At 38.3% G+C, this 12,337-nt stretch overlaps 1 protein-coding gene across 1 annotated transcript in view; it reads left to right on the top strand.

Moving 5' to 3' along the window:
- LOC141577580 (uncharacterized) overlaps nucleotides 1–12,337 on the top strand; it is a 56,835-nt gene that overhangs the window by 25,450 nt on the left and 19,048 nt on the right. The window contains exons 4-7 of the mRNA XM_074363188.1: nucleotides 1,002–1,157; nucleotides 1,506–1,696; nucleotides 1,776–1,891; nucleotides 2,457–12,337. The exon at nucleotides 2,457–12,337 is cut by the window's right edge and continues 19,048 nt beyond it. Coding sequence (XP_074219289.1) covers nucleotides 1,002–1,078 — 77 coding nt within the window. The 3' untranslated portion in view covers nucleotides 1,079–1,157; nucleotides 1,506–1,696; nucleotides 1,776–1,891; nucleotides 2,457–12,337. The remainder of the gene's footprint in view (nucleotides 1–1,001; nucleotides 1,158–1,505; nucleotides 1,697–1,775; nucleotides 1,892–2,456) is intronic.

The following is a 12,337-nucleotide window of genomic DNA, read 5'->3' as shown; positions in this document are numbered from 1 at the left end:
CTACTTTTATTTCTTATTTAAACTGCTTTTGTTTCAGAATTTAGCCCAAAACTCTTAAACTAAGGATGTGTGGTATGAACCTCTGCATTCTAAAGATTGCTACAACCACTGCAGGCGCTATCACCACCCATCTTCGAACAATATTTAGAGTAGACTGGAGATTCACTGAGAAAGCCTTCTTTCGAAGAATCTTACAGGAATAAGAAGTTGTAGGATTTTTTCCATCCTTCTGGCAGGTGGGAGAGGCTCCTCTCCTCCCATCAACTACTGCGGAGTGAAGGGATCCTGAGAGAATCATTCCGAAAACGTGGGCTGCTTACAGGAAGGGAAGCAGGCATCCTATTTCTGGACTGGGTGCTTGTTGAGCTACAAATCCTAGTCCTTATCAGGCTGCTCCTGGAGAGGAATGCAAAAGAGTTCTTAATCCCCAACAATTTTAGTTTTAAGCCAACCAAGAAGTTGATGGCTGTCTCTTGCCTGCATAATTTTGAAGGTAGAAGATTGGCTGGAGTTACCCGCTTATGGCCGGATAAGGCAAAAAGTCAGCAAGGGCTAAATAGTATCAGAGCCCTAGCAGTCTTAAAAGCAACTCACCCAAAAGGGCTCGCCAGTGACAGGAGGGGCTTTAGCAGAAGGATGCTGGGAGTTTTCTGCTACAGACAAGAGATGGAAGAGGGTGTGAGTAGCCAGACAGGGAAATACATTAAATATCAGGGAAGAGGACACCCTGCAGGGGAGCAGGGAAGGAGTATATTCTAAGGAACGTGAAAATGGACCTTGAGATAGAAAGTCAACTTTTTGATGGTGCCCATGACAGAGGGCACCCAAGAGCCACATTAAAACAAACAAAAAAATGAGTAAACAAAAACTTGACACATAAAGCATTTGTATTTCTTTTTCCAAGTCCTTCTTATGCTCCCAATCTTAGACAGTCAAAAGCATAAGAGGGGCGGTGGAAGAAATAGAAAGTTAACTGGATAAAAAATAAAATCAAGATCAAGCCTCTCTCTCCCACAGGCAAGTCTACATGCCATCCATCAGGCCTGAGCAGAGCAGGAGGGGAGGAGCAGGAAGTTAGACTGAAGTTGAATCTTGGCCTTCGAGAGCCCTGGATATAGTAACAGTAGACGGAGGTCGGGTCAGGATGCACTCCAGAGGTAGGTAAGCTGGATACTGCCGAGTGTGTTTGCAGCCCCTGGTGGGAGAAAAATAAAACTGCTTTCTGTTTCTACCCTAACCTATATCCAGCCCAGTCATAAGTCAGTCCCTCATTTTGGCATAAATCGTTTTATCCTCTCATCTATTCCCTTGTCTTTTAAGATTTCTGGTTGTCATTTTAGGATTTTCTTTGCTAAGAACTCATGTTTTGGAGGAAATAAACTCCTTCCCTGTCTCTCCAAATGAGGCCTATGGCTCAGGCCAAGAGACTTCAGCATAAGCTCATGTCCTGGACAAATTTTTAGTTCAAAATGACAGTGATTGAATGTCTGGGTCTTGGGCTCCAGGGGAAGGTTTCAGCACTGACAGCGCAGCTGCAGGGATCTTGGAGGCAACGCCTGGCAGTGCTTCTGAGTCCCGCTGCCCCAGCGATGGCCCCAGTACCTGAGACTTGTCCTTCTGGCCCTGCACCCAACATCCGATCCAGCCCATTGGACTTGTACACCTGCTTCTTCTCTGACCTCTGGATTCGTGAAAGGTGAGATCACATTCCCATTTCTGAGGCAAGGGCTGGCAGAGAGATTGGAGAATGTAATGACAGAAATGTCTTCTTTCAGGTAACCTCAGGACACCGTCAGCTCAACAGTTACAGAACTACTGTAGTCGCATCTTCAGGAATTGCTTGCTTTTTAAGGATGAAAATGCTGGAGGCAAACACTGTTTAACAGGCAAGGTGAGAAGGATCTAGAAGAGAGAGCAGGAAGTAAGCATGGCTCAGAGTGTGAGCAAATACAAGAAGAGCTTCAGGAAGGTTCCCATCTCTAGCCAGTATATTTTGGATATTTTTGCATGAATTGCATTTTAATTTGAACGCTACTCAGTTCGCTACTCTTAACTGGAGGGTGGCAAAAGCGAAATCATTCCATCTCTTTAAAGTGGAAGCTTTAAAGCACATGGCAAAATAGGTCAAGTTATTAAAGATGGCTATGAAACTGCTAGAATCTGTGTGATTTGTATTATATTACCTCTCCTGAAAGAAACTGGGACCAAACACAAAATCACCAGAACAGCCAATGCGAGTGCCTTCTGTATCATCCATCCCTCTCCCAGGGGGTTTGAACTTTTCAGGAATGCATGTGACCGGTCATGAAACTCCATACTGACAAAGGTAGCTGACCCCTGTTTTCAAGTTCATGTCACATTAAGTAATTAGGACTTGACAGACAAAGTGATTGTGAATATGCTGTTCCTCTGAGGAAAAGCGATAGATTCTTCAACTATGTGTATTTACATTCCAGCCTCCTGTGGCAATATTTGGAGTCACACCCTGGCGGATTTGTATTACAGACAGCCCATATGATGTCTCATCCAACTTTTCAAGAAGAACTTAAACTATGTTCCCTAGAATGTAATGGGACAGTTATATTTATCTAAATAAGACTTCCCAGCATATAACACAGCTGCCTTGAAGCATGACGGCACCAACACCATGCTCATTTTAGGTTTATACCAAGAAGAGAGCCAAAGCACATGAAGACATTCTGCAGTGGCTACAGACTCCAGGGCTCCTGGAAAAACCACATGTGGTTTTGTATTAAGTTTCCAAGGAATAGTGTTGATTCTTGGAACCAAATGTTTTATTTTATTTTATTTTATTTGGGGTAATTATGTTTGTTTGTTTTTGTTTGTTTGTTTGTTTGTTTCTTTCTTTCTTTCTTTCTTTATGGTGGAGGTGCTGGGGATTGAACCCAGAACCTTGATGCATGCAAAGCAAGTGCTCTACCACTGAGGTATACCCTCCCACCCCCAAAAGTTGTATGTCTCATTGTCATAATTAAGACTTCTGTGTAGAATGAATAGAATGTAAAATCTATACATGCTTTAAACTTCCTAAAGGTTGAATTTGCATCTATTTTACACATATTTTTGCAGTTAATTTATTTGTCAACAACAGTAATTTTGTTTAACTTTTTTGTCCTATTTGTGGTAAACTCCAGTGGCATGGAGATCTTTAAATTTCTACAGGAAACTGTGCAGTTTATTTTACACTTTTCATTTAGGCCTGCAAGAAATATTTTCTCAGAAATGCTGTTTAGCTACTTAGCCAAGTTTTTGTCATTTAGAGATCTTCCCTGTTTTATTTTGTAATGACAGCTGTTATGAGATTGTCTCTGTTGATCAGTGGATGACTATAAACAAAGCAGAAACAATTGGCTCCTAAGGGTAACACCACTCACTTCTCACCATCTACTTGCTGTGTCTTAGCTCTACCAGTAACATAATGTTATAAGGCTTTCTTGTAGAAGATTCTTATAGGTAGTTCTCTATGTATATTTATACATTTTCTTTGAATGTGCTTATGATCAATGTGAGAGGAAAAATTTTTGTTATAAAACATAAGCAACAGCTATTAAAATTGAGAGCTAAGTAGTTTTTCCCAAAATAGCAGTTTCTAGAATTGACAGGGGGGGATTTTGAGAAACAGCTCTCCTATGTCCTGCCCCAGACATATTAAATAACACACTGTAAGGCCTCAGAATCATAAAAACAAAACAAAACAAAACAAACAAAAGCCCTTCCCAGTTTAGGGAGCCATTGTTTTAAAACGGGGGTGATACCAGATTTGCCAGAGTAACAGAGAGCTCTTTAGGTATTCATTCTTGTGTATTCAGAGGTCAAAATTCTAGACTCTGGGAGAAGCAAACTGAGGATCAGGTCCTACTAATTAGGAGATAAAGCAGCAAATTAAAAACAAAGCAAAATGACTACAAAATAGTCAAGTTAATTGAACAATTTGAATCATAAATGTACAAGTTCTCAGAAATGTATATATTTTATGTAACTTACAAATTATAGTAAATCCAGCTATTTTAATCAAGAACAAGTCAAAACTGGTCACCATAATAATAATTCTTTGCATTGGTATGGTGATTTGTTGTTTAAATATACTTTGATAAATAGAATCTCTTTTGTCTTCAAAACTGAGAGAGAGACAGGGAAGTGTCTGGTATTCTCATTTTGAGACTCAGAGTTCTTTCCAGGATTGCAGAGAATTGGAGCCACGGCACAGAAATCCCTGCATGCTGATCCAGTCAATCAGATCCCAAATTTGAGAGGCAGAATTTAGGAGGTTGCATTATCAGTTATCTCATGTTATTTTAGGGTGAATGGAAGGATATAATGCATTTATTGTAAAAGTAAAGCTTTACAACTTAAAGGGGAGCTTTATGTATCTAGAAACTCTCATTCCTCAAAGGATTACTTAAGAGAACAATGCTACATCAATGTTTAGGTTGGGAGGGATATTAAAGTTCATTTAGTGTAGTTCTCTAATTTTATAGATGAAGATCATAAGACTCAGAGACTTATAGAGTTTGCCTAGTGATTCAAAGCTAATCTGACCAATTTTGGCAAAAAAGGACATCTTTCCTAAGTTCCATAATTATGGATTTGTTAAACAGTAAACTACATTGGTGAGTGATTTATGTTAGTTCAATTTGCTAATATGTTTAACTTTAAATTTCACTTTGCTTGCAACATAAAATATTTTGTAATGCTTTAAAATAAAGTAACCTCTTTATTCTCTAAATAAGTTATTGTAAAACTGTGATAAAATTAATAATTTTATGTCTAAGGGATTTCACCCTCACCCAAATTACAAGTTTGCTCTCTTTATTTGAACACTAATAATGGCATTTTCAAAGGAGCAGCAAAAGTAAAATATTTTCTTTTAGTTTCTTTGTAAAGTTTAACCGTTTTTATTTTGCTATTATGGTAATAGCTAGAAAATTACATAAAACAATATTTTGAGGGCACATTATCCTAGTTGATTTAAATCACTGTGCTAACTGAAAAGTTTAATATTTCAAAAACTCCACAAGTTACTACATCGATCAGTATCTGATTCATGCATTATGGATATAAAAATGTATTTAAGGAGAGGAAATTGATTCTATGTGCTTCTTATAATCTGAGAAGTTAGTGAATGTGGTAATATTTTAAAGGAGGGGGTAGAAAAAAATGTTCTGCTTTATAATCAAAATGCTGTCTTCCTATTATGAGGTCATTATATTCTGGCACTGTGAAATTCTTACATGAAGATGTTAAAGTGGAAATAAACACATAATCATTTATAAAATATTTTCAGTATGACAATAATCTAAAAATATGGGGAAAATTGTCATCTCTGACTTAGGTCCAACAAGACTGGATAAAATGTGTGTTATGGTTCAATGCAAAATAAGCTTCTCCTGTCTTATCAGAAATTTTCTGTCAGTGAGTCTCTCTCCCTCCACTGATGTGAAGAAAGAAGTGTAGAGCCCTTAAAATTGTTACTAGGATGAGTGTGGCAGTTTGGGGATGAAGTTAACACTGCTGAAAGTAAAGAAGAAAGATGGAGAAAATCTGTGTCTTGATTGACATTCCGTTACACCTGAATCAAATCAGCTCCAAAGGCTGGCCTCTCTTTGCTTCTACTTATTAAAGCCAATTAATGCCCTTTATCTTTTTAAGCCACTTTGAGACAGGTTTTCTGTTGCTTATAAATGAATGCCCCTTAATGGGCAGATCATTGTAAAACCTAAAATTGTACCTTATGCTGCTGTCATTGATGCTGTATTTTTCTGTGGGTTTATATCCAATGATGTGAGTGTTGTAGAGGCTGAGGCTCTATAAGTGTATCCATTTATGAATCAAACAAACAAATAAACCCTTGGTATAAAAACAGCCTCCAAAGGATTATTTAAAATTCCCCTAGAAGCATCATGAGGAATAAATATTAATGCCTTTTAATAGCTTTATAGCTTACAATGTTGACAGGCAGCATCATGACGAGTTTTAAAGATGAGAGTAGATAAATATTACTTAAAAGTGTAAATTTATATCCATATCTACTCCAAAGTAATTTCCTAAAAATTGCATTTGTATTCTAGTTACCTTCCCAGGGAGTGAATCTTTTCCTTGAGAGTATAGGAATATAGTATGAAAAATTTGTCAAACTTTGTTTCTTTGTAGGAATCTTGGCTACTTGTGTATGACCTTTAGTATTGGAAAACTTAAGAGAGAGAGACTGTCTAGTCACTGGCTCAAAGCCATCTTCTTTGAGGTCATTTACATCTGTCTGTCTTAGAAGTCAAGACATTTGTTGGGGTAGCAGTTTCTATGGGGAATTTATGAGCCAGGATGCAGCTTAAAACATGTAGTCTTTCTGAGGCTCAACTCCACCTCACCAGTTGATTGATAACCACTCTTTGCTCTGAAATGTGAGTGGTTTATATGTTACAAACCTTGGTTCTACACTTAGGACATAACAGCAAGTAGTGTCAGCCATCCATGAAGAACAGATCCTTATTTTATTTTTCCTCACTTCTCTTGATGTTCGTAAGTAATGACATGATTTCTGAAAGCTTCTAATAGCACTCGTGAGTCCCCCCAGGTTCCATCGTCCTTTCTCACTGCTATCGCCAGCCCGCAGTTCCCCTCAGCTAGTCTCTCATCCTGTTCTGACATTATTGAGACTAAGCTGTGCATACCCTAGAGTTTTGGCATGTTTTACTGTATCTGGAGGACTAGTGATGGTTGTGGGGCTTTAAAGTAGTCATCTACATGCGTTGTTGAGCAGAACTCTGGGACGTGTGGGCATAGTGGAACACTTCCTAATGGAAGAAAGAACTGAAATATAAGTTTGATTCAAAGTCAATGGATGAAATCCAGCCAATGGGGTAACTGGGCATAGAATAATACCACTTTCTCAAATATCCTCTGATCATGAGTCATAAATTTATTTTTGAACTCTAGGATAAAGGACTATAAAAAGAGAACAAGAACATTGAATTTCCTATGTTTGTATTCCCTTGGGAGAAAAAGTTGTTTAATATATGAATAGCATCGATGCCTATGGCTTCTGCTCTGAAGGGGAACTGTGCTAGACTTCTTCCCAATGATTATAAGGTTTGAGTTTTATAAATGAAAGTCATTAGTACCAATATTGACATAAGCAAACGTTGGACACTGGCAGTCTTGGTGTACACGTTAGCCGGAAGTGATGGTATTTCTGATAGACAACATCAGGAGCATTTGGGGCAATGAAAACCTAAACAAACTTAAACTGAAATTTAATACAGGCATACAGAAGAAATGGAAGTAAAGGATAGAGCTCATTTTGTGCTTGTGAGGATTGTGTTTTTGCAAACACAAGAAACAATCCTTAGGGACTCTGCAGAGAGTATAGTGAAAAAATGTTTATAGCTAATGCATGTGGAATACCTAGCATCTCCTCAACACTAGGCTAAGTTCTTAACACTTAACATTACAATAATCCTAGGAAGTAGGTGCTAAAATGATTTTCCCATTTCTCCAATAAGAATGACTGGATATTTCGTACCTTGTGCAAGATCACTTAATATCTGACAGAGCTGGGATTAGAAGCAAGACAGTTTGGCTCTGTATTTTTTAGACTTGTGTTTTTTAAAACCACTAGAATTCCAGTACTTCGTGGGTGTACTACCATGATACGAATTTTCCCCTCAAGGCAAAGGTGGATTTTGAAATTCAAGGTTGCTTAATGGGTGCACAATACAAGTTTAGGGGATTAAAAGGAAAAATGAACATACTTTTAGCCTGTGGGTAAGATATTACCTCCAACTTATTTCATCTGGTGTTATTACTGTAGTCCCACCAGGGTGATTTGAGTGTAACTCCCTTCCCTGTAGGCTGAAGGGTACATTTCTTCATTTATCAATTCAAAATTGTTGTATTAAATGTCTGCCTACCATATGCCAGACATTGTAGCAGGTACAAGGATTCAGTGAAAATGAAAGAAAGATAGAAGCTCTTCTAGAAAAATTACTTTCTAGCATGTAACTAGGAGCTAAAGAGTTGCGAATGGTGGTTGATTGGTTAGCAGCTTCAAAGAGGAGTGTTTTGAGGTGCTAAATATTTTGTGACAGCTGAGGAACTAGCAGAGGGAGACTTAAAAACTAATTAACATGTACTCCACGATCTGATGAACCTCCGTCTCCTTCTATTTCTCTCTCTGTTTCTGTGTCTCTGGTCTTCTCTTCCTGTATGCATCCCCCATACTGCTCTCCTCTTTCACTGTTTTCTCTTAAAATGTAATCACGTATAATGTAGCTAAATGAAGTATCCTTATTATTGTTTCTTTTCCCCATTGGTCTAGAAGGCTGAGGTACATAGAGTATTTTTTTTTTAAAAATTTCAACTCCAGAGTAACATGTCAGTCCTTTTGAAGAGAGGAGACCTCATTTTCAGCCAAGGGGCTACTGCCAAATGGCTGTGCATCCAGAAGGCAGTGGGAATGGGAAAAGGAGCAGGAATACTGGTGATCCCCCAAAGCCAATGGAGGTATCCGTAAGAGGAAGAGACAGCTTTAATCATATGTCAGTTGCAAAGAGAACTGAAGCCAAATTTCCACATTACCAATCAGTGAGAAAGTTCTTAACTCATTCGACTTCATTCCTCTTTTCCTTTGTATATTTTTCTGAAGCTAGAGAGGAAAGACCAATGATAATCTCCTCTCCCAACCAGGGGAAAGAGGGAAGTTCTAATATTAAGTCAGTATTAAAGTTTTGACTATTACACAGGTCAGGGCATTATAATGACAAGATTAAGACTGGATTGTGCAACTAAACATGATTTGAGAACATTTTATATTGTCAAAAAGTGATCAGAAATTTATGAGGTTATCTTCATCGTTGGGCAGGGAATGAGCCAGCCCAGAAGACCAAATGAAAGGGACAAGAAGACAAGCATAATTTTGCTTTCTGAAAAATTTACTTTAGAATTTTACTCCCTGCATTAAGAAAGCTACACTTGCACGCATGTGAGAATATCTCCAGGATGTATACTCGGAGCAGATTTGGTGAGTTATAAATTATTGACATGTTTTTTATATATGTACATATGTATATGTTATATATATATATGTTATATATGTGTGTGTGTGCATATATATATATATATACTTTTAATATAATGCTAATTATTTCAAATCAGAATAGCCTTAATATTTCTCTCAGCTTCATTAAACTTCAGCAGACTTCCTCCTTTGCCTCGGGCCCTGACCTCTCTCTCACCCCCTCACCCCAGCCAGGTGGCCCAAACACAGTGGTCCTTCCCCTCCCTTATCTTACAGCATTTATTTAAGAAAACGCATGCTTGTAAATCCTTTCTTTGCCTCTTGAGATGTCATTCTTTTAGACATCCTCTTGCCAGTTGAACAGCCCAGGAATGTGTTTCTCAAAGACCTGAGAGCCCCTCTCTTTGGAAAGGAAATTTCAAGGAAGAGAGGGCACTATTTTCCAGTCCCTGTGGACCCTAACTTCAGGGGCACCTTGGTCCAAGTTGCAAAACTACCATCTGTCATAGAAATAGAAGAACGCTTACTTCTCTTTTGGAAAAACTCAGCAAACACAGATGGGTCAGGATTCCTCTAATCACAGCTACAAAATCCTCTGCCACCCTTTGCTTTGGTTACTTGAGTTCAGCCTGAACTCAGGCCTCTCTCTCCCACAGCAATAACTCTGAGTGAAGTCTTACATGTCTGTCTGACAGAGCAGTCACTGGTCCTGTAGAGTTCTGAATTTCTCCTGGGCAAATGTTGTCAGGTCCATGTAGCCTAGAGCAGGATCTGCACAAGTTGGCCCATCAAGCTAGATCCTGCCACTCATTGTCTTTTTTATGATCTGGGAACTAAGGAAGGCTTTTAAGTTTAAAAGAGTTGTTAAAAACAGAATGAAAGCAAAGAAAAATATGCAGAGACCACAGGTGGCCAGCAATCCTGAACTATTTACTATCCATTCCTTTACAGGGAAAATGGGCCCACCTCTGCCCTAAAGCCAGGGGGGAAGCTTTTGGTGCCTGGTCAGCTTTCCCAGTGTGCTGTCTGCCTGTAGGAATTTAGAAGCCCTGAGAGTTTTTCTCTCTTGAAGTAATTTCAGTTTTATTTCATCCAGGCTGCCAGGGCATTAGCAAATTCAACATTTTCAAAAACTCTGTAGCTGTTATTTTATATCAATTCTAGAGGTGCAGGGTGCATCAGACTTCTGTGTAACCACACCTTTAACCATCCTTGAACCTTCTTTGGCTGAGCGTATCTGAGGTGCTCATATTAATTCTTTCAGAGATTTTTAGAAATGGGTTTTCCAGTTATAATCTTGTTTTCATCTTTTGCCTGAGGCCATGTTTTCCTGGCCCTATCCCTACCCCCTCTTCCATATTTGGTTTCTGTCCTGAAGTTGATTTTGTGAGAAATAGTTTTATTTTCCATCCCTTTAATTTCTGGCCTGACTATGTTGCAGCAAAGAGTGTTACAGCTCAGTGTTACAGCTTAGTTGTGACAGCCACCTGGATCCGGGTGAGACCAAGCAGTACTTGGAGGGTTGGAGAACTCAGGTTTATTACACCAGTGGGCCCAAAGGAGTTAATACTCCAAGCTCTGGACCCTGTCTGTAGGTCTACTTAGGCTTTTATAGGCTGCTGGTCAAGACTTTGCAACATCATATGCAAATAAGATGTAACAAAAGTTGACTCATTAGGAATGAGCTTTGTAGAACTGGACCAGTCAGGAGTGATAGAAATGGACCAATCAGGAGTGAGCTCCATGCAAATGAAGTGCTATAAATGGACCAATCAGGAGTTAGCTCAGGGAACCAATGGAATCTTAGGGTTAAGTTCCGCTTTCCTAGAAGCAAGCAGTTTTAGATGCAAAAAGCGTGATAATGCCACTGGGCCAGGGAACTGGATGGTGCTGGCAGGAGAGTAGTGGCCCTGCCTGAGGGGCCTGCCGATCTTTTTCATGGGGCTTCCCAGCTCATCTATATCTCTTCAAATTCTGTTCCCAACTGGCCACTTTCTTTCTGAGCTCAATTCTTTCTTTTTAGTACCTTATCAAATGCATCCAATAACAGCACACATTTTCAGAATCTTCTTAAAATTACCTCTTCCTACCCTTTTAAGGTCATTAGGTAGATTTTATTCCTTCCATGTTATCACAGGCAGTGGTTTTCACTAAGTGTTTTCCCACTCATATAGGTCACCATTTTTATAGTTGCTTTAACTGTTTCTTCAGTGCCTACCACTTGGTGTCAAATCCCTTGTCACACGTTTGAGAATTTTATTACCACAAGACCTCATTTCTAGTTACCAATCTCTGAGTTTATCAACTATTGTCATAACAATGCTGACTAATTACATGAAATTCAGTAGCTTGAAACAGCATTGACATATTCTTGGTGCAGAATCTATGAGTGAGATAAGATTGAGAGATTGACAGATTTTGGCTGAGTTTTTCCACTAGACTAGGCTGGGCTTGGTTCAGTAGGTTCTCCAAGACATCTTCTTGTGATGGATAGCGGAAACATAAAAATGCAAGTGCAGCTTCACAAGCACATGAAGGTCTCTAGTTGTATCATTGCCAATCACCTCTGGTCTAAGAAATTCCCATGGATGTGCCCAAAGGCCAAGGGGCAGAGAAATACACTCTAGAACAATAAAGTTATGGTTAAGGGTGTGAATATAAGGAAGAGTGAAAGACTAAGACCCATAATTCATTCTCCTACTGAAGGTAATTGATACAGAGTGCAAATAATGCAAACCCATTCCAACATTTATAGGTGGCTCTGAATAATGAATAAGAACATTCGGAAGAGAACTGGAAATCAATGTCATTTAAAAAAATATCAGAACTGAAAAAAGAAATGACACAGCTGTGTATTTCTGAAGTGCTTACCCTATTATACAATTAAGTGAACTCAACTCAATCAAAAAAGAACTATAAAATATACTCAAGGAAAGGCAAAAATAGGAAATAATAAAGATAAAAGTATAAATGAATGCATTTGAACATAGAAAAGGGAATATATTGTCAACATGTCCTTGAACTTATTTTAGAAAAACATAATAGAATAGACCTGGCAGATCAAATTAAGGACAAAAAAAAGGAAGTGTAAATAAGTAAAAATTAGAAGTAGAAGAAGCGCAGACATGTGCATTTAAAAAAATGATTTTATTAAAATTTGATCTCAATAACATAATCACATAGTGATTATAGAGATTAGATTTCAAAAATATATGTTTCTTAAACTGGTTAATTAATAATTCTCTAGTAAATATTATGTCTTCAAGTATGAAGAAAAAGTGTAAAATGTCATGAAAATTTGTA

This window comes from Camelus bactrianus, chromosome 4 (genome assembly GCF_048773025.1).
Source record: "Camelus bactrianus isolate YW-2024 breed Bactrian camel chromosome 4, ASM4877302v1, whole genome shotgun sequence".
Lineage (NCBI taxonomy): Eukaryota > Metazoa > Chordata > Mammalia > Artiodactyla > Camelidae > Camelus > Camelus bactrianus.
The sequence above is the reverse complement of the archived record's forward strand: the minus strand, read 5'-3'. Positions and strand labels throughout refer to the sequence as shown.